Raw genomic sequence first — 22,654 nt, 5'->3', positions numbered from 1 at the left:
AGGAAAGTGTTTTCCGAACCACGTAAAAGTCTTTGTGTTATTTACAGCTTTCAGTTTTACATTCTTACTTGTGCTCTTACTTTTGATTAACTGAATTCTGATTAACTGCAAAGAGAAACCTAAGACTAACACGTGCTCAACCGAGGCTATTACGAAACAAAGTTATTTTCGTTGTGTATGATATCAGTCTGACTGATCTATCCTCTGATAGTCAGGAAGATTTATATCATCTCTGTTTTAGCAAACTCGACTGAAGCCTTTACGTGCATCAGTTAAGTTTCAGTAACTTAACTGATAACTCCTTACTGAAGAGTCTTTCAGTATCAGTCGTCAACCCTGTTTGGTCAAAACTCCTTTCAGTTAATAGGTGTCTTAGTTTGCTTGTAATGTTTCATTTTGATCTCTATCTTGAGATCCCTCTGTTTTTAGAGGAAAGAAAAATAGTCCATGGGTGTATTCCCCCCCATACACCTATTCGAGACCCTCCGGACTTAACATCATCAATATAAACAAACATGAATGAAGAATAATCCTTAAAAAGATCATCCATCTTCCTTTGGAATATCTGAGGCGTGTTGGCTAGCCTCATTGGCATGACATTCCAGACATAGTGTCCTTGTGGAGTTGAGAAGGCTGTGAACTTCTTACTCCCCTCCTCCATACGAATCTGGTAAAACCCAGATTTGCAGTCAAACTTTGAGAATACCTTTGCACTTCTGATGCAGTTGATAAGGTGTTCTCTACTCAGGATGAAATATCCATCGAACTCAAGAATGTCATTAATTTCTTTGTAATTAATGACTAATCTCGGCTTTCCTCGTTTGATCTCCCTATGATTTCTCACCAAAAATCTAGGATTGCTATAAGGCGAGTTCCCTGGTTCGATCAACTTTAAATCAAGGTGTTCCTTGATTATGCTCCTCATATCCTGTTGATCTTGAGTGTTCATCAGGATAGGTCTGAACCTTACGAACTCATGCTCCTTTCCAGTTTTAACTTTCAATGTAGCTTTGAGCTGGTTCTTGTCCCACCATGCCAAAGGATCCTCGTGTTAGCACTTCTGGATTCTCCTCTTGACGTCAGCTATGGACATTTGTTCTTCTTCCCTAATATCTTTGTGTGATATCAAGAAAACTTTGAGGATTTGTGTTTCTTCCTCGGAGAGATCTGAAAATCCCTCGGCTCTGCATTTGAGCAGGACATCTCTGAATCTCCGCTGATCCTTCATTTGTGGTCTCCGGAGTCTGCCATCATCACCACGCTTGCTGCGAAAGTTGACTGGCATCGAGCGATTAAAAGCTCCTTCGAGCCTTTGCACAATGATTTTATGGTCACGATTGATTGTGAACACAAGCCTCCTGGCTTCATTGTCCTGTGTGTACCTTTTGAAGGTTTGCAGAAAATTATTTTCGAACAATATATTTGCTCTTGTATCATGGAAATAGATGGGTGGAGTCTTGGCCTTGTACCAAGGTGTTTGTCTTGCTCCGCCGATCAATATTTCCATCTGTTTTACTCCTTTTGATAAGAGCAAAATCTTCTTTGAGAAATCCCTTCCCGCAATTCGAGGCAGTTCTTCTTCAACATCTGTTAGAAAGACTCCCGTTTTGCTGTACAGATTCCTGCTCCTGAATCAATGTAGGCAGCAAAACATTCTGCCTTGAATTTCTCATATAACATCCCGACCGAGATGTAAATCGAGAATGGACTTGTCATTCGATCAGCAACCTTTTTTCGTCGATTATGATCTCCATTCCTTTTCCTTTCCTTGACCATGGTGTATATTTGTCAAGGAAATTTTACCCTAGGATTAGGACGTCAGCTTTTTGTCCGGCTTTGCCCTCGATCTCGATCTCAAAGCCTCCGATCTCCAATATTCTGATATAGCGGTTACTTTCTGGATTCCTCAAGTAATACAACGTATTGCAAGGAAACTGGTTTTTCCTTTCAGTTGTATCAAATCTTGTGGAAACACTTCTCCATCCTTCTGGGCACTTGAGTTTTACCCTTATGCCTTAGACTGGTGCTTCCTGGATTGCTTTCTCTCGTATGATTGAGAGAAACTTCTTTCCAAAGGCCTTGATATCAATTTTTCTCCTTGGAATGACAACCTTGGTGCTCCCAATCTGAGACTTTGATTATGCTTCAGCACCTGTTTGTCTTTGACCTGGATGTCGATCTCCCTAATTTTTAGGATCTCAACACGATCTGGGCTAATCGCCCTAGCCACATCCTTGAATATTTCTGGAATTTTAATAAAATTATTTCCTAGAAATAGATTTGTATGGTGGGAGTTTGATAGGGCATACGATACTTGATAGGTGATCGAGTATGGCTTATTTCCTCCCATCAAAAGATCCTTCCTCTTATAATCCTGATAGAGTGTCAGGGCTCTGCTGAAGGAGGAATCTTGGATATTATAAGCGATTTGTGGATACAACTCGGTTATAATCTGCTTGGCGTAGAGATTGCCTGAGAAAACTCCCAACACTGCATCTCTTGAATTTGTAATTCTCTTGTCACAAATTGCAATATCAATTGGTGTATTTGTCCCTGGTAAAAGTGAGGACTTGATCACCAGTTGGATTGCTCCTATATGAATCCATTTCAACGCGCTTGCGACTTCTGGCTTCATTTTTAAGAGATCCCTCCGCACGTCTTCGGTTGGAATTAACTGGATTTCCACCTGATTGTTTGTTAACTCTATTGAAAGCGATATCTCCCGGCTAGTTGTACCGAAGTAGACATGATGCTTCCTTTTGAATGGACTCAAGCTTTGTATAACTTGATCCAGTCGCCGTTTTAAAAACCCTTGGAACGTTTGTATATTTAGGGTTTTATTCTTGATTTTATCCACCATTTTCTGTTGCGGAATCAGGGAATGGCTGGTATATTCATCATGATCCTCCTTCTGAAAGTGGATAATAACCTCGTCTTCCTTAGTCTGACTCGTCTCTGGTTGATCCATCAGACATGTCCGAATCTTCAGTACTAAAGACTTCTTCTTGTTCATATATACTCTCGTCAGAGGATATATCTTCAAACTGATACACTGGTATCAGATTCTGGTTGTAGAGGGTATCTTCGATATCCGGTGTGGATTCGAATTTCCTTATCCCTCTTCTCTCGTTGTCAGGGCAATTGGTAGAAATGTGCTTTTTTGCACCGCATGTCCAGCAGTTGCAATCCTTAAAACTTTCATTTGTTTTGGCTTGAGTACACCTGAAAGTTTTTCTCGCCGGGGTTTTCTTTTAAGATAAAAACCGGCTCTTGGATGGTCCGCTCTGTTGTCCTGATTTGTAGGAGCGTGCCTTCTGTCTGGTCCACATTGTTCTGGGCCTCCAAGAACTTTGCCTTATTCTTGGTTCCTTTTCATAGGGTTGATACCTATGTTTCTTCTTTCTCCTCCGTTGATACATCAACTCAGCCCCAATCTATGTTGGAAGGTCTAGGTTGTCACACATCAATGGAGATCCTTATTGAGCCTTCTCAATTTCTTGAGATTTCTCTGGTCCGCCGTCTTCTGGCACCATTCGGACAACTTCTTGTGAACATATGACATCCTTCTTGATGCACTATCAAGTGGATATTCCCCTGGTGATACGTACTCGTTGATGAGCATTTCTCTCCATGGACTTGGAAACTTTGTGAAAAAGAGGTTCATGACTTTCTAATCATCAACTACCAATTTCGAAGCGCGGTTTAATGCATATAATGAAGTAAAGAGAATTCTTTAAAATTACTTGTCCAAAGCAAATTTAGAGTGAAAATAGCAATATTGGACATAGTAATATTAAGAGTGGAGATAGCCAAGGGGTAGAGATGTCCATTTAGGCAAAAAATGGGTAGATTTTATATATTTTTAAAAAGGTGGGTATATTTTAGGTTTTATTTTTGGGAATGGGTATTTTCAACCATTTACCCTATGTTGTTTGGTTAATAAATTCAGCTCATAACTTAATATTATAATAATGACATGTATGATTAGTCATGATTTATGAGTCTTAGCTTTTCTTTATGACAAAATTTATCTTGAATAATGTTATGCTCACTTAATTTTAAGTATATCGGACCAATATAATTTCGAGTAATCGAACGGATGCTAAGGGGGTGTTCGATTGTCAAAATTGAATTGGCCTGAGATTATCCAAAATTAATTTGGTTCGAAATTAATTTTGTCATAGGGGTCAAGACTCGTAAGTCAAGACTACTCCTACTACGTAGCATTGTCCTTAGATTGAATAGTGGGTCGTACTATTCAACTGAACAAGATATCATAAGATTAATTTAATATAATTCTATCAAATCAGGATTAATTATGATAGTTCGTTTATCTCATTACTCGAATGGTCGACTTATCAATATTATATAATATAATTTGAGATTTTTGTCCTATCTTTAATTTACGATTTAAGATTTATATCATCTTTTTGATTCATGGTCTACCTAGATTAATAAGATATTTTTATTTTATTTTTCTACATTTATTTTCTGTAATAATAATAATTTATTATTTCATTTTTATATTTGTAATAATAATTCTCTCTCTGCCCTTAGGGGGATATCCAAGCAGTGCGAGCTTCTGTTTGTGAATAGTGAGGTTAACGGTTCAAACTCCACGCTTCTCCATCCGAAAGTCGGGAAAAAAATCTCTATCAACATGAAAATTTTCTAGAAATGATAGAATTTTCTTTATTTTTTTCTCTCTCATATGTGCTAAAAAACATGTACTTTTGTTAATGATAAATATTCAAGGGTTAATTTGGTATAAATTCGCCAACTTTCGCCGATTTTAAATTTAGACATGACCTTCGAAATCTGCCTGACAATACTCAACCTTTGCACCCATTTTAATTTTTGGCCCGCATTTCGGACTATTAAAAACAGCAACACCTCCACCTCTGTTCCTACCTTCACAATAGAATGGTCCAATTCCAAATCCTGTATATCTACAATGGATCCGCCAAGATCAGTTTCTTATGAGCTGGATGTTATCCTCCATTGGTGAGTTTATGCTTGGGCATGTGGTGCGATGCACAATGTCAAGCAAAATCTGGTGCGTTCTAGATCAACTGTTTCAGTCTCAATCGTGAGCTCGTGTCTTACGATTGAAGAAAATGCTTCGTTCACAAAAGAAAAAAAATCTTACGGTCGATGAATACTTCCTCAAAATGTGTGGTTACGCTAATCAACTAAGTGTGATTGGTCATGAAATCACAGATGAAGATCTGGGAGAGTTCATCTTCGCTGGTTTTGGTGTAGAACATGAATCTATTGTTTCAAATCTTCTCCATCGATACGATCCATCTAACCTTCAAGAGATGCAACATGAGACCCGTCTGCAGCAAAACACATACACCATTTCTGATCATATGGCTCACTTTGTTAAGAGAGGTGGTCGAGGCTTTCGTGGCCGCGATGGTACCAATGGCAAATCTAGTTCATCTAAATCATCTGCTAAATCCTCTACTTTTTGCCAACTTTATCAACGCCCTGGCCATGTGGCGCTGAAATGTTTTAAATAATTTGATGTTAATTTCGCAGGTGTTGAACCTCAGAATGCTAACCCCCAAGCATATGTCACTGATTTGCAGAACACTATTGACTACAAATATGATGAAGAAGATGGCATGTATTATGTTAATAGTGGAGCAACAAACCACATCACCAACAATGTGAATAACCTTAAAGTTTCTACACTTTACACTGGATTTGAAGCTTTAACTGTTGGTAATGGTAAGATAGTTTCTATTAACTCAATCGGTTTGAAATCCATTCCATATTCCTCTTTTCATCCTCCTACTTAACCACATACTCTTTGTTCCTCAAATCACCAAAAATCTCATAAGCATATCTCAGTTCACTAAAGATAACAATGTAACTTTTCAGTTTCATGACAATTGTTGTCTTGTAAAGGACAAGAACACTAACAAAACTCTACTGAAGGGCAATCTCCACAAGGGACTCTACCAGCTTGATCTCTTCAAACTCTATGTCACCAACTCCAGCTCCACCATTAGCAATTTAGATCATTCCCCTTACCATGGTGCTTTCTTTCTTGTCTGTACTAAAAATAGCAATGTCTTTGTCTCTAGTACAAATCTTGGTTATAATTCTGTTTCATCATAGAATATTCTTTCCAGTTCATGTAATTCTTCACAATCTTGTAATTTCTCAACTAAAGTTACATCTGAAATAAATGTTTAGCATCAGAAATTAGGCCATCCAATTGTTGTTATGTTATCTCATGTTCTCAAACTCTTAAATATTTCTACAAAAGGCTCTATTATCAACTTCTGTGATACTTGCAGCATAGGCAAACTTCACCAAATTCCCCATATATCTCGACCTCTAAAAACCACCAAACCTTTTCAACTTATACACTCTGACCTTTGTGGACCTGCTCATACTTCATCCCCTCAAGGCTATAAATACTATATATATTTTGTGGATGACTATAGTCGTTTTACTTGGATTCATCCCTTAACATTGCTCAAATTGTTCAACAGTTCTTCAAAATGGTTTAAACTCAATTTTCCTGCCATAGTCAAGCCTTTCAATCTGATTGGGGTGGAGAGTATAGGAGCTTAGTTCATTTTTAAAAAAATTAAGGAGTGCATTTTCAGCACCCATGTCCTTATATTCATTCTCAGAGTGGCAAAGCAGAGAGAAAGCACCAACACATTGTTGGTGTTGGCCTTACCCTTCCTGCCCAAGCATCTCTTCTCCTTCAATATTGGTGGCATGCCTTTGAGGAAGCAACATACCTCATAAACCGACTCCCTACTCCAAATCTCATCATGAATTCTTTCTATCAAGTTCTATTTCAAAAACTCGCAATCTACTCCCACCTCAAAGTTTTTGGATGTACCTGTTTTCCCTATCTCACTCCCTACAATGATCGTAAACTCCAATTCAGATCTGCAAAGTGTGTGTTTCTTGGTTATAGTCCTCATCACAAGGGCTACAAATGCTTCAGTTCCACTGGTAGAATCTATATAGCAGACTCTGTGAAATTTAATGAACAAGAGTTCATTTACTCCATATTATTCCCCTATATAGCACCCTCCAATAGCTCTCATACTTCTGTTCCTTTTTTATCCCTTCTATCTCTTCCCATAAATCATCCAGCTCCCACTTTACAAGCTACTCCCTCAGTCTCTACTCCACCAGATTCTCTTGCTCTAGTTCATTTAGCTCCTACTTCACAAGCTTCTACACAATCTTCTCCTGAAGGAACCATAGTTTGACGTATGATCCATTTGCCCGTGACCCATTCCGGATGCCAAACAAGTACATACAAAAATCACAAGTGCCTATTGCAAGGGTTCGAAACTTACTTGCAAATTCGACGATCAAAGACTCCAGTGTTGATCTTCCAACTTGTTCCCACGGTAGAGCTCGACGTTGGGTGGCAACGTGCTTCAAGCCCTCTCCCTCAAAGTTGGCGTCTACACACACTCTCTCACACTTGCATTCACGTGTGTGATATATTATTAATTAGGTTTAGGGTTGTCTTATACTTATACTAGGTATTAGACATACCTAAATAATAAGCCCAAAACATAATTAAATCAAACCAAGCCCAAAGGCTTAAGAGAGGAGGGGACACCCACTTAAGGAGTTGAACCTTTATTGGGCCAAGCGGGGATCTACTAGCTTGAATAAAGTTTGGCCTCCCAGTGCTCGATTTTCCTATTCAGCCCAGAATAAAATCGAGACACAAGTATTAATTTATTCCACTAGAAAATTAATACCGAATTACCTCTTTATTCTTTAGGTGAGTCTGGGCTAGTATTAGACTTAATTAATTCCCGTGTTTAAGATATCCAATATCCATTAATTAATTAATTCCTCTGACGATCAATTAATTAATTAATTAGTCGTTTAATTATAAATGACATCTCGAGTGCTACCACTTAAACTTATTATCATATCGGAACTAATTCCACCTGCAGGGTTTAATACGATAAACTTATTAAGTTCCTTGAGAGGATATTATCATCCTGTTATTAGCAGGACACGGTTCCTTATTGCAATATAATCGCATGTCGAATAATAATTGCTATCACCCAAAGTATTGAGTATATTGAGCTTCAAGAGAACTCTCACCCATGATAAATCAAAGCAATAGTCAATCTATTATTCACACAGATTAATCCAACTAAGGTTAAGACTATTTAAGTCGCCGAGATCTTGATTCTTAATTAGTCAGAATATAAGAATTCATCTCACTGTGATCTTGTTCAATACACGAAGGTACTAGCATAAATAAATAGCCAAGACAAACTATTTATCCATTTATGCTACAATCTAAACCAGCAACTCGCCCATAGTTGCCTCGATTGTGAACTCAATTTATATCTCAATTTTTTCCAATTATATGATCTTCTGTGATCTACAACACACCATATAATCTTTAGTATGAGATAAATTGGACTATAATAGGATTATGCAATAACAATATTTCAGATAGAAGAATCACACTGAACAAAGGGATCAATGTATACAAGCATAAAGTCTTGCTTTCAGTATACAACCCTTCATCTCCTACTTCACAAGCTTCTACACCATTTTCCTCTTATCTAGTCTCATCTTCTTCCACTTCTTCTACTCCATCTTCCCCTCATTCCCCTTGCAGAATAACCAACAATCATCCTATGTCCAGTCAGTTTGAGCATGCAATCTCAAAACCTAAAGTGTAATATGTTGTCATTATAGATCCCTCTGTGCTCACCATCTCTTTCTCTCCTATTATTGTCTTACCATTATCATTAGAAGAAGCTCTTTAACATCCAGGTTGGTTTGAAGCTATGAGTAAAAATTTAATGTTATTTTAGGGAAAGACACCTAGTTGCTCATCCCACCTAGTCCAGATCAAAAAGTCATAAGTAACAAGTGGGTCTTTAGAGTGAAACTAAATCCTAATGATACTCTGGATTAGCTTAAAGTTAGGTTAGTTGCTCGGGGATTTGGGCAATTAGTAGGTGTTGATTTTCTTGAACATTCAGCCCTGTTATTAAAACTTCTACTAGCAGACTTATGTTCTTACTAGCAACCACAAAAGGGTGGAACATTCAGCAAATTGATGTCAATAATGCATTCTTGAATGGAGAATTAACTGACACCACCATTTACATGGTTCAACTAGAAGGCTTGGAAGACCCTCAACATCCAAATTATGTCTGTAAATTGATCAAAGCTCTTTGCAGTTTAAAGTGGGCACCTAGGGCATCGTATGATACTCTTCGTAGTGAGATTTCCTCCATGGGCTTCAAGAGGTCAGCTTCTGAGTTTTCTCTATTTGTTAAAAGAACCAACTCTTCATTCACTCTGATCTTAGTCTATGTAGATGACATTTTGGCCACTGAGGATGATGCTAATAAGGTAGCTCAAATTATTGATACTCTTCACACCAAATTGTCAGTTAAAAATCTTCGCAATTTCCATTATTTTCTTGGAGTTGAGGTTCACAAAATTGTAGGCAATTACTCTTTGTGTTAACATAAATATATCCATAACTTTTTAGTCAAGACTAACACGATGAATTGCAAATCTTATCCTACACCAATGACTGCTTCTACAAAGTTGTCCAAAGCTATTGGGAGACCTTTTGAAGATCTTGCCTTGTATGGAAGCACAGTTGATGTTCTGCAGTATCTTACACCCATAAGGCCGGACATTGCATTCACAGTTAACAAACTGAGTCAATTCTTAACTGCTCCAACTGATCATTATTGGGCAACTTTCAAACGGCTCTTGAGGTATTTGAAGGGCACTGCTACCTTCAAGCTTTTCTTTCGTCCTACCACTTCTTCTTAGTTGGTAAGCTTTGCTAATGCTGGCTAAGTAGTTGTGTAGATGATAGAAGAAGCATTGGTGGTTACTACATTTTCTTTGGCAATAACCTCATTACTTGGTCTGCCAAAAAGCAGGACGTAGTGTCCCGAAGTAGTGCCGAATCCGAGTATAGGAGCTTAGCAAATGCCACTATACAAATGGTCTGGCTTCAAGCTCTGTGCTAAGAACTAGGGATCCAACTTGCTCATTCTCACGAGCTCTGAAGTGATAATCAAAGTGTCATTGCTATAGCTGGCAACCCCATTATTCATACTCGCGCCAAACATATTGAGGTTGATGTTCATTATGTCTGGGATAAGTTTTGGATGACACCGTTGATGTCGGCTTTGTACCCTCTATTGATCAAATTATCTAGTGTTTACCAAGCCTTAATCTGAGTCAAGATTTTGCATGCTCAAGGCTCGTTTAAATCTTGCAGAAGTGGAACCAGATTAAGTTGTTGGGGGTGGATTAGCCTATTTAATCTGTTCATAACATATTCACAACAAGATGCACATAGTCAGTTTGATAGTTAGTTAGTTGTTATTAGTAGTTAGTTAGATAGATATACACTTTGAATCTATAACTTTATAGTTAAGCTAGCTCTCTCTCTCTCTCTCTCTATATATATATATATATATATATATATATATAGGGGTGGGCTACCGTGAGAGCACATCTTAAAATAAGAAATAAGAGCAATTTTTAATGTATGAATTTTATGTAGAACACGTATGAATTCGCTGTATAAAGGTATGAATTGTGAAAAATAAATTTTTGCTACCTTTGGGATTCGAACTCAGGACCATAAATCCATCCAACATGATTACAAATCAACCGTAGATCTTGATGATCTAAGGGCTGAAAATGATTCTTATTTTATATCTTAAGAAATGCTCTTATTTTAGCCCTCCCTTATATATATATATATATATATATAGGGGGCCGCTCCAATGAGACCCCCTAATTTTAATGAGATCTAGGGCACAATCTGGTGCATTAATATTTTCAATCCTATGGCTAGATTTTTTTTTTATTTGATTCATTATTTAATTATCTAAAGGTTAAATTTGTCATTCGTTAATTTTACATATCTGATTTATGGTATATCTTCATTGAATCATATCTTTCATATCTTTTTTATTTTCATTCATATTTCCTTTAATTCTCTCTCTTTAATTTCATATTCTTATCTTTATCTATTATCAATTCCGAATTATTTAAGATTGTCATCATCACAATATGTTTTCTGCATTTCATATATCAAATATTTTTTCTATTAGTGAAGTCGTGGGAATAGATAGCTTAGGAAGATTTATTATCGAATTATTTTAGATTGTTATTCATTATACTGCCATGTTTGTTCATGTGTATTTTTTCTACGGGTATATTACACAATTAAAATTTTAATAATTTAATTTATGCATACATCATAACTTATACAACAATTTAATTTTCAAGTTAATTATTTTCTATTTGTACTTTTAATTTATCTCAATCAAGTTATTATTATTTTTAATTGGATAAGAAATTTATTCAAAATCCAGTTCTGATAAAATATGGATATATGTTGTTCATTAGCAGTTCATATGTTATTCATCTTCACTCAATCAATATTCAACATATTTCGCGATAGTATTCCAGAATTTTTTTATTCAGAGATTTAAATTGAACACCTAATAAAATAAATTATAACAACTATAAATTTCAAAACCACTATTTAAAATTCATTATCGTCAAAAGTCTTTGCTCACTTATTCATCAGAATCATACGCCATTATTACAAAGCACTGATAAAGAGAGTCGACATTCAAAATATATATAGTGGGTTAATTGGGTTAATGGTTGCTTTTAAACAATATTATGTATTCTTAATAGGTTTACATCGTAGTTATTCTGATTCCAATTTAGTAATACGTTATTCACTAGTAATTTATATGATATTCATTTTCAATCCTTTATTGTTCATCAAATCCAACAACAATGTTCCAAACTTTATCTGTCCAGAGCTTAAAAGTGGAACACATGATAAAATTATTGAAAAAAAATTAATTATATTCCAAATTGGCATAGTCGTAAGTCATTGCACACTTATCCAAATATCTAATGAATAACAAATAGTACGTACTAAATACGACTATAATACAAGACGTACGTACATAATCAGATATACGCACTGAATTCAAATACAATAGAACTAAGTTGCGCAGAATTAGTTCTAAACTATAAAGATTTGCTGATAGTTAATGAAAAACACATATATTCATAAGAATAAAACATCCTATTTAGTGAATATAAATAAATTTATATATTAATGTATTTATGCATGTGATTACAGTTATGAATTGCGATTAATGAACAACACAACAACAGTGAAGTGAAGCTTAATGAATACATCAAATTGCTTAAGGAATAAGCAAAAACGAAAGAATTATATACTGAAAACGAAAATGGTTCACATCTCCACTCCTCAAAACAATAACTTCAGTTCCCTTCCCTTGCAACAATCTCAAGCACTGTTGCTGCTCATCTTCCTCCCAAACCTACAGGTCGACCAGTTGGGCTTTGAAGCGCCTCGTTTGAAGACCGGTATCCCCAACGGATTGTCCTTGCTCTGTTCACACCATGCCACGAGAATCAGCACAACACTAACAATCAACAATCAAAACAAGCCAAGAATCAAGAATGAAAAGACAAGTTCACCATTAGGCAAGTTTGTGCATCAACATCGCAGATGGGGTAGTCGTGTGGGCAGCAGCTCTCATCGTCATCGCAGCAGGTGGCGAACTCCAAGGGTCAGCAGCCCAAGCCAAAGCAGAACTTGCCGTACTGGTACACACAGCAGCAGGTGCTCCTCTCTTCGCTTGCACCGTCGCAATTTGAACTCTTGGATGCACGGTAACAAAATCATCATCTAAACTCTCTTCGTCCTCGGATTTGTCGTTCAAGTTTTTTTCTGCACTTGACCAAACAACTCATTAATATAAGTGACTTCATTATTAATGCACATGAATAGATCATTCAAAAGAACTAGACATATCTTAAAGCATAAGAATTATCAACTAATAAATAAAAATAATATTTATGTGAACTATATATCTTTACAAAAAAAAAGTAAAATCAATTATCATAATTAAAATCTAACTACAAATAGAACAAGTTTACATTTAATAATCAAATACCAATGTCCAAGTGATGCAAGATTCAACCTACATTAAATATTGTTTACTTTATGATCACGAACACATTCAGATATACTAAAAACATATCAGAATGCATAAGAATTCTCAATAGATGAATATATTTAATATTTAGGAGAACTAAATAAATACAATAAATAGGCCATACCAGATTTCATAATTAAAATCAATCTGCAAACAATTTCACAAGACCAAGTTCACATTTAATAATCAAACAACTCCCTCGCCTAGTGGTTAAAGATTCAACCTAGATTAACTACTTTATAGGATATGTTTGTGAACAAAATCAGATGCACTAAAACCAAATGCTAATGCATGAGAATTTTAACTTAATGAATAAAACCAATCTGTTGTTGCACTACTGTTAAAATAAAATGAATAACTTATGTATGTCATCATAAGAACTCATAAATTTTTATACAATTTTAGTTACCTTCTCCACAGCTCCACTATCTTTGTCCTTAGTAACCTCCACATCCTCTGGAACATGATCCTAAATATAATGATCCATCATTTAATAGAATATTAATTAAATTCTTCAGTTACTAAAGAATTGACAAAAACACTAGTTGCACAAGTTCATGAGAATTTATTAACCTAGTAATTCCCAACAAAACAACTGGGTTCGTCCCCATGTTTAATCTCATCTCCACCTAGAGAATCCTAAATATTAAAAAACAATAAAACAAACCAATAAAATTATTCACTAGGTTTAGTAAATTTCGAAAAGCAATAGCACCAAAAATTAGAAATCAAAACACATATAACTAATATAAATTGTACAAACAAGAATAAGAAATCTTGAACTCTAAAAAATACCTGCGAGTTTCTTCGTCTGCGAAACACTTTCGTTGCTTGTTCACTAGTTTTCAATGATTTTGCAGTAACTCTAGGTTCTCTTCTAAATCCTAGATCAGCTTTGACAAACCAAAAAAGAAGAAAAAAGATTCGATTTTCGGAGCCGGTGTATAGAGGCAATGCAGTTAATATGAGCAATTAATGAATTCCGAGGAATGAGGGATTTGGAGAGGACACAATTAAAGAGAATTGAGGGGATTGTTGGAGACGTGTTTTATGATGCGGCTAAATTTACTAAATAGCCCTCCTTCCAGTGTGAACGCATAAAAAATAATGAAAACAAAAAAAGCCGGACGCATTAATTCCATTTAATCTGGACGGTTGGATGGGATTATTTAATGGACTAGATTAGATCTTAGTCCTTACACTTAAGGGAGGGTCTCACTGGAGCGCGCCCCTATATATATATATATATATATATATATATATATATTCCCAAATGTAACTCATTCGATATAATTTAATACACTGAAATTACATTATTTCTTTCTCTTTGTAGCACTTTCATAGCTCAGATTATCTCTTCACACTGTGTAAGTGAGTGTGTGTGTGTGTGATGTGTGCATGAGTTGTATATGTGAGTGTGTGTTTTATGAGTGCGCTTGTGTGTGTTGATATAGATAGGAACTGAAAGTGAGAATTAATAAGATTTGGGTTAAATTTTGGGCTTAAAATTTATGGGCCTGAATTTTTTAATTGATATTGGGCTCATGATTTAATTTAATGGCTTCGGCTTGTTTATTTTAAATTTTCAATTGGGCTTCTAATTGTAATTAATTTTTGTTTGAAATATGACTATAAATTGGGGCTTATTTTTAATTATCTATTGAGCTAAATAGTTACAAGAAAATATCTTTTATTATGTATATTGTTTATTATCTAAACAATGATTTAAATGGCCTTGTGGAATAAATTTCTAAGATTTAAATTATTTCTAAAGTTTAATTAGGCTTTTATATTTTATTAATTGAATTTATTTGACTAAGTGTGACACGGTTATGATGTAACTTTTGATTTAAATTACTCAAGTTAGCTATCAAGTTCAAGTTTAAGTTCAGTGTAAGATTTATTTAATTTTATGTTGTGGTTAATTATTGTCCATTTTATTAATATTATGCGTTTATTCTAATGACTACTATTTCTATAATTTAATTTATATGAATAAATTTTTTTGTTACTAAATAATTTTGGCTAAAATAGTATTTTGGCTCGATTAACTATACGAGGTGATACACCTTTTAACGAGCTAGCTTCGCACGCAATCATCCTTTTCTTTTATGAGAGGTGATTGAGAAGACTAGGCAAAACAAGACAAGGTAAACCAAAAACCCCTCAAACAGAAGAAATCTCTCATGCAAAGCCATTCCTTTATCTCCATGCACAAACTAAACACACATATAAAAACCCCACACAAATCTCATTCCCACAAATAATTAAACCAATCATGTCGACGGCCCGCCGCCCCGCCGTCGTAGTGAACGGCGTTCAAAGAGCAAGAACCCACCACTACTATTGGTGCCGCCGCTGCCAACGCTCCATCCGGACCACCACCACCAACCCCGCCGAGATACTATGCCCGCGCTGCTTCGGCCACATCCATCACGAGCTCGACGTCTCCAGGGCCGGGCCCCTCCTCGAGTCCGGCCCGGAGCCCTCTCCAGGCGCGCGAGTGCTCGACGCCCTCGCCCGAATCTTGGACCCGCCACACCGCCAAGACGACCAATGGCGGGCACAGGTGAGGCGAAGGAGGGCTTCAGCCCCTACCAATAATTATTTTCTTATTTTTATAAAATTGTGAAATTATCGAATTTTTATGCAAAAGCCCCTATCAAGAAATGTTTCCGAAGACGATGACGGCAGCAGTCGCCGCGCCCGGGTACTGCTCCAGTTCATCGGGCCCGAGCGTGCAAGCGGGCCTGTTTTGGCCCGGCCCGAACAGGCGGAGGCGGAGTTGCCGGTGGTGGAGGTGAGCGAGGAGCTGCTGAAGAGCGAGTGGTGCTGCCCGGTGTGCAAGGAGGATTTCGAGGTGGGGGTGCGAGTGAGGGAGCTTCCGTGCAAGCATTTCTATCACGACGATTGCATCATGCCCTGGCTGCACATGCACAACACGTGCCCTGTGTGTCGGCATGAGGTGCAACAACGATCCGACAGCCACAACGACACCAACTTCTTCTTCCCGGGTGAAGACTATGATCTTCAAGATTTTGGGTATAGAGGCGAAGAAGAGGAAGAAGAAGAAGATTCTAGAAACTGGAGGTGGACGCAAGTATTCTTGTCGAGGCCATTCACTTTCCTTCTGAATTGGGCGAATCTCTGCCTTGATTTTCTTGATGGCAACATCGCTCGCGGAGGTATCTATACTATATATATACATCTCTCTCTCTCTCTCTTAAATGATTCGTCGATCACATCATGATTGATGATCGTGACAGGTAACTCGTGGTGGCGCTCTTGGCCCATGCCTTAGCTCCGGCGTTTAAATTGAAGGTAATATTATTTTAGACTTAATATATGAAAATATGCATTTTTTTATTAAAAAGTAAAAATAATATGTATAAAAATAAAAAAATATGGTCATAAAGATTTTTTATATATATAAAAAGATACAAAGAATACTCTCCATCGTGTAAAATATATATATATATATATATATATATATATATATATATATATATAGGGAGAGGTTCAAATAAGAACCACTAATAAAAAAAGAACGGAGAACCATTTTAAGCCATTTGATCATCAAGATCTACGGTAGATGCATCATCTTGGTGGATGGATGCAGGTGCTGGGTTCGAATCTTGAAGGGAGCAAAAAAATTATTTTTTCGGATGCATTAAATTTAATAGCGGATGCATTAATTTGTATAGCAGATGCAGTAATTTTATTGGTTCTTATGTTCTCACGATAATTGTGGTTCTCACTATAACCGCACCCTATATATATATATATATATATATATATATATATATATATATATATATTTATCAAAGATAATATGTGGAACTATTTTTCCACAACAAAGGGAGTAGTTTATTTTACCTTAAATTTTAGTTTTGCCCTTAATTCACGGGTAAAAAGTTTTAAGGATATGAATGTTGTAGGCAAAATAGAGTTAATTCACGACTAAAAAGTTAAGGTGATTGCATGTGAATTATATTATAGGTGAAAATGGGTCAATGTCACACCCCAATTCTTGAATGAATAAATATAATCGAGGTGCAACTAATTCATAGAAATAAACAAGGAAAATACCTCGATAAAACCCAAAATAGGATAGAAAGTCGGGCTATGCCCCTTTGGATCACAAGTTTTGTTTCATGTTTCTGACAACCAACATTCATTAGCATAAAACTAGAATTTCAAATTTAAGCTCGACATGAAGTCATCTTAAGTTGAGAAAACAAAAGACTGATATAAGAGTAATTGCTACAGCGGAAGTCTAACATATGAATTTTAACTCTAGCCTCAGCTCCGTCCCGTCAGCACCAGCCAGCCAACCTGAAAACATTTGAAAGTATTTTTGGGCTAAGTACTAATGTACTTAGTGGGCATGCATTTTCATAAACATTTCATATTTTCGTAAGAGCAGTTTATCCAATTATACTTGACATGACTTAGAAGGTTTTAAAATGAAAGAAGTACTTCTAAGCATGTTAAAACATTTTTCATTTGTGCGCACATGTCACACTCCCTTTCCGTTACTCGCTGTGATCCCGGACCTTTTAGCCACCGACGGATCCATATCTCCCGCTTTACTTGAACTGAGGGCGTAACCCAGTCAAGTTCCCATTTGGGACCCAATGCTCCGGAACACATCCCGTCGAGCACCCTTATAACGCCTCATACATGATTAGTGCCCGAATGGAGATCAACCCACCGAGTCAGCTAATAGGTGTACACAATTCTCAAACAACGTGTTAGGTCATAAGAGAACCTCGATCGATTAACTTATGCGAGCCTTAAACAGAGCAGAGTGCACAAAATATTTTATTGGATAAACGGTTTTCATTACATTAAATAAACAATTTGCATTTCATTGAAAACATTTAGAGCTTAATAACTCAATCATACTTTGTACATTTGGAAAGTAAGCCCACCTGGATAGGCAAAGCCTGAAGATCATACACATATAAACCTGTCTTGGAAAAATAGCGCTAATCCTCCTGGTCATCACAAAGCCTACAAGAAATCTATTCTCAATAGGTCTCCTTGAATTCTAATCTTAAGTCATGGTGTAGTGCTTAATATTCTATGATTCACTTAGCCGGGTTTTCAAAATTTAATGAATAAATAATTAAAAATATTTCTCTTGAGTTAAGAACACCAACAATATTCTTACTCATCTTTCTTTAATAATTGGAATTATAAATAAAACCAATTAAATCATAAATACTTTTTATTTCATGATGCAAATGAAATGTCATGTCATGCTTAGCATATGATAAGTAATTACTTAAAATATGCACTTAATAATAATTTAATATTATTATAAAAATTATCCTTTAAATAAATTAATCAAACTAATAATAGTTCAATTAATTAAAAATAAGAAAGCCCAATTTAATTAATTGAAGGCAATCCAAAGTCTTTAAAAATAATTAATCAAACTAATTAATAGTCTAATTAAATAAAATAGGGAAGCCATTTAAATAGATGAAATAGAGCTCATGCTTAAATAAATAATAGCCCATATAAATTTAAAAGATGAGGCCCAACTCAATAAAATATGAATGGCCCAGACTGAATAAAATAAATCGGGCCCAGCTAAATAAAATTAAAAATCGGCCCAAGCTTTTAAAAATCGCAGCCCAAATCTATTTAAAAATCGAAGCCCATCACTCATAAAAATCGGCCCAAATACTCGGCCCAAATCCCTCAAGCCCAAACCTAAAGCCCAACATTAGCCCAACACTAGCCCAACACCCAAGCCCACTCCCCAACCAAGCCCTAAGTCTTCCTCCCCTCTTCTTCTCCCCCATAAATCGCACAACACTCACACACACATAGCAGATGCGCAGCAACACTCTCCTCTCCCTCTCTCGGCTCCCTCGAATTTCCGCCGCCGCGGCTCCTCCTCCGGCGACTGGCCACCGCCCGTCGACTCACCACATCATCTTCCTCTCTCCTTTACTTCGGTTCCGCCAGACCCCCTTCTCCCTCATCCTCACTTCACGCCAAACCCCCTTCTCCCTCATCCTCACTCATCAAACTGACCCGCCGCCGTGGAGACTCGCCGGAGACGCAGCAGCGACGAGCTGCCGCCACCAGCTCTCTCTCTCTGACAGTGGTCGAGCAACAGCAGCCAAGGCCGCCGAGCTCTGCCTCCCTCCGCTGAACTTTGGCCGACGGCAGCAGCTTCATGCTGCCACCATCGCCGCCCTCATATCTCCCTCAGAATTCTCTCTTTGACTCCCGCCGACGAGCAGCAGCCGGAGCCACCCGCCGGAGCCCTAACCTCCACCCAAACCCGCTCCGACCAGTCACCTGAACTCCCCCTCGTCCGTGGCCGGACGACAGCAACAGCAAGGCTGCCGCGCCCTGGCCTCCCTCTTCCACTCTCGCCGATCTCTCGACCCCAGCATCAACTGACGTCCCCCGACTCCAATCGCACACAACCCACTCCAAAAATTTAAGATAAATTTAAGGCTTCAAAACTCATTTTATTCTATTTTCATTTAATCATGTTCATTCATGTATGTAAAGAAAAGTATATACATATGTAAAGTTCATTTCTTTACTCAGTTTCTTGCTTGTTAGAAAACACAAATATATGCTACGCATGTTTATCAATGAATGAGTTGCATGCTTAAAATGATTTTCTTTTAAGTATGAAAATGGTTTGCTGAACTGAAATTTAGATGCTGTGATTGTGAGCAAACTGAATTAATCAAGGAAATTTATAAATGAAACCTTAAGGAATTTTGGATGGAGTTGAGTCGTTGTTGTCTGGATTTCTTTTGAGCGTTCTTGCCTTCTTGAATGCAGATAAGAGTTCTTGAATGCAACATGTCTTTTAGAATGAGTAAAGTCTCCTTGGTTTAATATAATTGAGATATGGCAGACAGAGAGGAGTGGACGAATGCATTGCTGTGTAGGAGTAGGTGTAGTGGGTGTAGTGGGTATAGTGTATTGCTGTGTAGGAGTAGGTGTAGTGGTTGTAGTGGGATGTTAGGTGGGTGTGGGTGTAGTGATGTTAATCATGGAGGTGGAAAAGGATGTGTAAAGGAAGGCTTTTGATGGTGATGTTAATCATGGAGGTGGAAAAGATGGAAGATGAAAGCTTAAAAAAAATGGGTGGGAGTAGTGGGAGTAAAATAAAATAAAATAAAAATCTTCCGGGTTGTACTATGAAAACTGTAATAATCGTTCAATGTTTGCTTAAATAAATAGCTCATGAAAATGTTTGAATGCTAAATTAAATAAATATTCAATGCATATAAATTTAATTACTAAATTTACAAATGTTTTTTTGTAAATCATTTTTGTTGGAATTAAAATAAATTCATTTTCTTTATATCCGGCGTGAATCATCATGACTTCTAAGTTTAAAAATTACTCTAAATTTAGCTAGGAAAAAGCGGGGTGTTACAGTCAATTAATAACTTTCGTGGCTGTAGATCAAAATGACCAATTAAATTACGATTTAATGAGCTTCATATATGATCGTGAATTATTATACTAGTAATAAGATTAAAATATATTTTTTACTTTAATAAATATTTTTTATATTTTATAAATTGTATTATTTCACTCATTAATATCAGTTGACGAGAAAGATGCGGAAGAAAGCAGGTATGTACGTACGTATTTTCATTCTCGTTCATGTTCATCCACGAGTTTTTACTTATTAGGCAGTACTCACAGATGCGCATAACAAATTAATTAAATATTTTGTTGAGAGGTGAAGCGAGACAATTATGATTTTGAAAATGAAATATAACTCGAAGGTCTCAAGTAGCTGGAGCAACAATTGGTTCAATCATTCACAATTAATATGGTCTGGAATTAGCGGGACTGAATGGAGATTGGAGGATACTATATGTGGGAAAATTTATCTAATTTATTTGTAAATATATAGAATTGGACCCGATTCTCCTAAAAAAAAAAAAAAAAATTGGACCCGATTATTCATATAGACAAACCAAAATTTGCATTTATCTACCTTACTTTTTCTTTATTTATCTTTTTCTCTTCTTTTTTAAATTGGATTTGGTACTGTTGGTGATATTAATTCACTTTGCTAACAAAAAGAGAAGTTTTCGCATACTTTGAATTCTAATTTTTCGATGTATGGGAACTAAAACTAAATTATGCTGCAGCTAGTCGAAGCTTATTGATATTGTAAATTTACATACTGGAGTATTTTTTAAAAGTAAAAAAGTGAATCTCTCCCAACGTCTTCTTTTTCCGCATAATACTCCTAAATAACCAGTTTACTGAAGGAAAAGTTAATTACAATTACAAAAATAAAAATATATTAATTTAAATTATTTTTTGTGTAAATAGATTATTTTATCCTTACTAAAATTATACTCCCTCCGTCTCACTTCAATTGGCACTTTTACTTTGGGCACGGAGATTAAGAATAAAGGGTTGAGTGTGTAAAGTAGGTGGAGGCCATTTGTTTAATATGTGTAGAGAAGGTAGGGACCACATGCTATTTTTGGAAAGTGCAATTGAAGTGAGACAAACAAAAAAGGCAAGTGTGCCAATTGAAGTGGACCGAGAGCATAATAAATAAAAAAGGAATTAAAATTTAACCCTACCCTCCTGGGCCTCCCGTCCCCTTCCCTTTTTCTGTTCTCGCTTATGACCCGAACCCCCCCCCCCCCACCCAACACTCTTTCCCCTTTTCGTTTTCTCACCAATTAAGCAGGCACCATCGGCCCTTCCCACCCCTACCTCCCTCTAATTTTCTTCTTATACTCTGCTAGTACTTTTGGCCCGCCGCCGTCCCCTTTTTTCTTTCGTCTCTGCAACGACAATCACACCACATTCGTCTTCGTCGTCCCCACCTCCTTTTCCTTATTCTCTACAACCTCTTTCGATTCTTTCTCTATGATATTGTTTTGATTTTTGTATGAAAATTGATAATAGAAGTGCGAGTGTCGGCGGCGGTCATGTAGCCTGCCGGCGACAGCAAATACAAGTTTGTGCCTTGATTGGAAGAGGGAGACGATGGAAATGGGTTGGGGTTTTATTTTCTTTTCAAATTTTAAGTATTGTAATTTAAAATTTTGATAAATTTTAAAATATAAGGATATTTTGGTTAAAGTATTTAGAACTAGTATATTTTTATTTTTATGATTATTATTAACCTTTGTTTAAGCAAAATGATTATTTTAATATTTGCCTCTTTATTCAATTCTCGTAGTCTTTTATGTCTCACCGTGACTTACGATCATTTTTATTATTTTAATAATGTTATTATAAAAATATAAGTTATTATAATAATAGGAAGGGGTTATTGCCAGAAAATACATATACTTTGTCAATTTTCTGGTTTATATCATGACCTTATAATTTGGCCAGAGAATACATCAATTTTCAATTTAATTGCAATTATAACATGACTTTATAGTCTGGCCATAAAATACACCAAGTTTCAATTTATTCTCAATTATAACATGACCTTGTAATTAATTTAGTATAATAATATCAAGTTTAATACATTAAATATTTTTAATTTTCTTTTCATCTCACAATATACTATATATAAATACATATATATTTCATAAATATACATCTATATG

General features: G+C 36.2%; 2 protein-coding genes and 1 long non-coding RNA gene across 8 annotated transcripts; 1 reads left to right on the top strand and 2 right to left on the bottom strand.

The window, feature by feature from the left end:
• Positions 1-2,008: 2,008 nt before the first annotated feature.
• Positions 2,009-3,013, bottom strand: LOC131023129 (uncharacterized). Its single transcript, XM_057952673.1, has one exon. The coding sequence runs from the start codon at positions 3,011-3,013 to the stop codon at positions 2,009-2,011; it is 1,005 nt and encodes a 334-aa protein (XP_057808656.1).
• Positions 3,014-12,125: 9,112 nt separating this feature from the next.
• Positions 12,126-14,295, bottom strand: LOC131022802 (uncharacterized). 2 transcript variants are annotated; one of them, XR_009101427.1, is made up of 5 exons: positions 13,860-14,295; positions 13,638-13,703; positions 13,474-13,533; positions 12,544-12,796; positions 12,126-12,454 (listed from the first exon to the last, which is right to left on the bottom strand). It is a non-coding gene; the product is annotated as an uncharacterized LOC131022802 (long non-coding RNA). The 2 variants fall into 2 exon arrangements; XR_009101428.1 differs by lacking the exon at positions 13,638-13,703 and having other exon boundaries at positions 13,860-14,293.
• A 976-nt stretch (positions 14,296-15,271) lies between these two features.
• Positions 15,272-21,078, top strand: LOC131023973 (probable E3 ubiquitin-protein ligase RHC1A). Of its 5 annotated transcripts, XM_057953638.1 has the most exons (5): positions 15,296-15,633; positions 15,721-16,249; positions 16,331-16,385; positions 20,666-20,693; positions 20,809-20,900. In XM_057953638.1, the coding sequence occupies exons 1-3, from the start codon at positions 15,343-15,345 to the stop codon at positions 16,363-16,365; spliced, it is 855 nt and encodes a 284-aa protein (XP_057809621.1). In that variant the 5' UTR covers positions 15,296-15,342; the 3' UTR covers positions 16,366-16,385; positions 20,666-20,693; positions 20,809-20,900. The 5 variants fall into 5 exon arrangements, with proteins under 5 accessions (XP_057809624.1, XP_057809621.1, XP_057809623.1 ...); XM_057953641.1 differs by having other exon boundaries at positions 15,272-15,633; positions 20,666-21,078; XM_057953640.1 differs by lacking the exon at positions 20,666-20,693 and having other exon boundaries at positions 20,809-21,078.
• The last annotated feature ends 1,576 nt before the right edge of the window (positions 21,079-22,654 follow it).

Source organism: Salvia miltiorrhiza, chromosome 4 (assembly GCF_028751815.1).
Source record: "Salvia miltiorrhiza cultivar Shanhuang (shh) chromosome 4, IMPLAD_Smil_shh, whole genome shotgun sequence".
NCBI lineage: Eukaryota > Viridiplantae > Streptophyta > Magnoliopsida > Lamiales > Lamiaceae > Salvia > Salvia miltiorrhiza.
This window is presented reverse-complemented; position numbering and strand designations above follow the sequence as displayed.

Bases quoted from the DNA above. Each gene is read 5' to 3' on its own strand.
- LOC131023129 (XM_057952673.1), bottom strand. From the start codon at position 3,013: ATGAACAAGAAGAAGTCTTTAGTACTGAAGATTCGGACATGTCTGATG.
- LOC131023973 (XM_057953641.1), top strand. From the start codon at position 15,343: ATGTCGACGGCCCGCCGCCCCGCCGTCGTAGTGAACGGCGTTCAAAGA. The intron at 15,634-15,720 runs GTGAGGCGAAGG...TTTATGCAAAAG, and splicing joins ACGACCAATGGCGGGCACAG to CCCCTATCAAGAAATGTTTC. The intron at 16,250-16,330 runs GTATCTATACTA...TGATCGTGACAG, and splicing joins TGGCAACATCGCTCGCGGAG to GTAACTCGTGGTGGCGCTCT.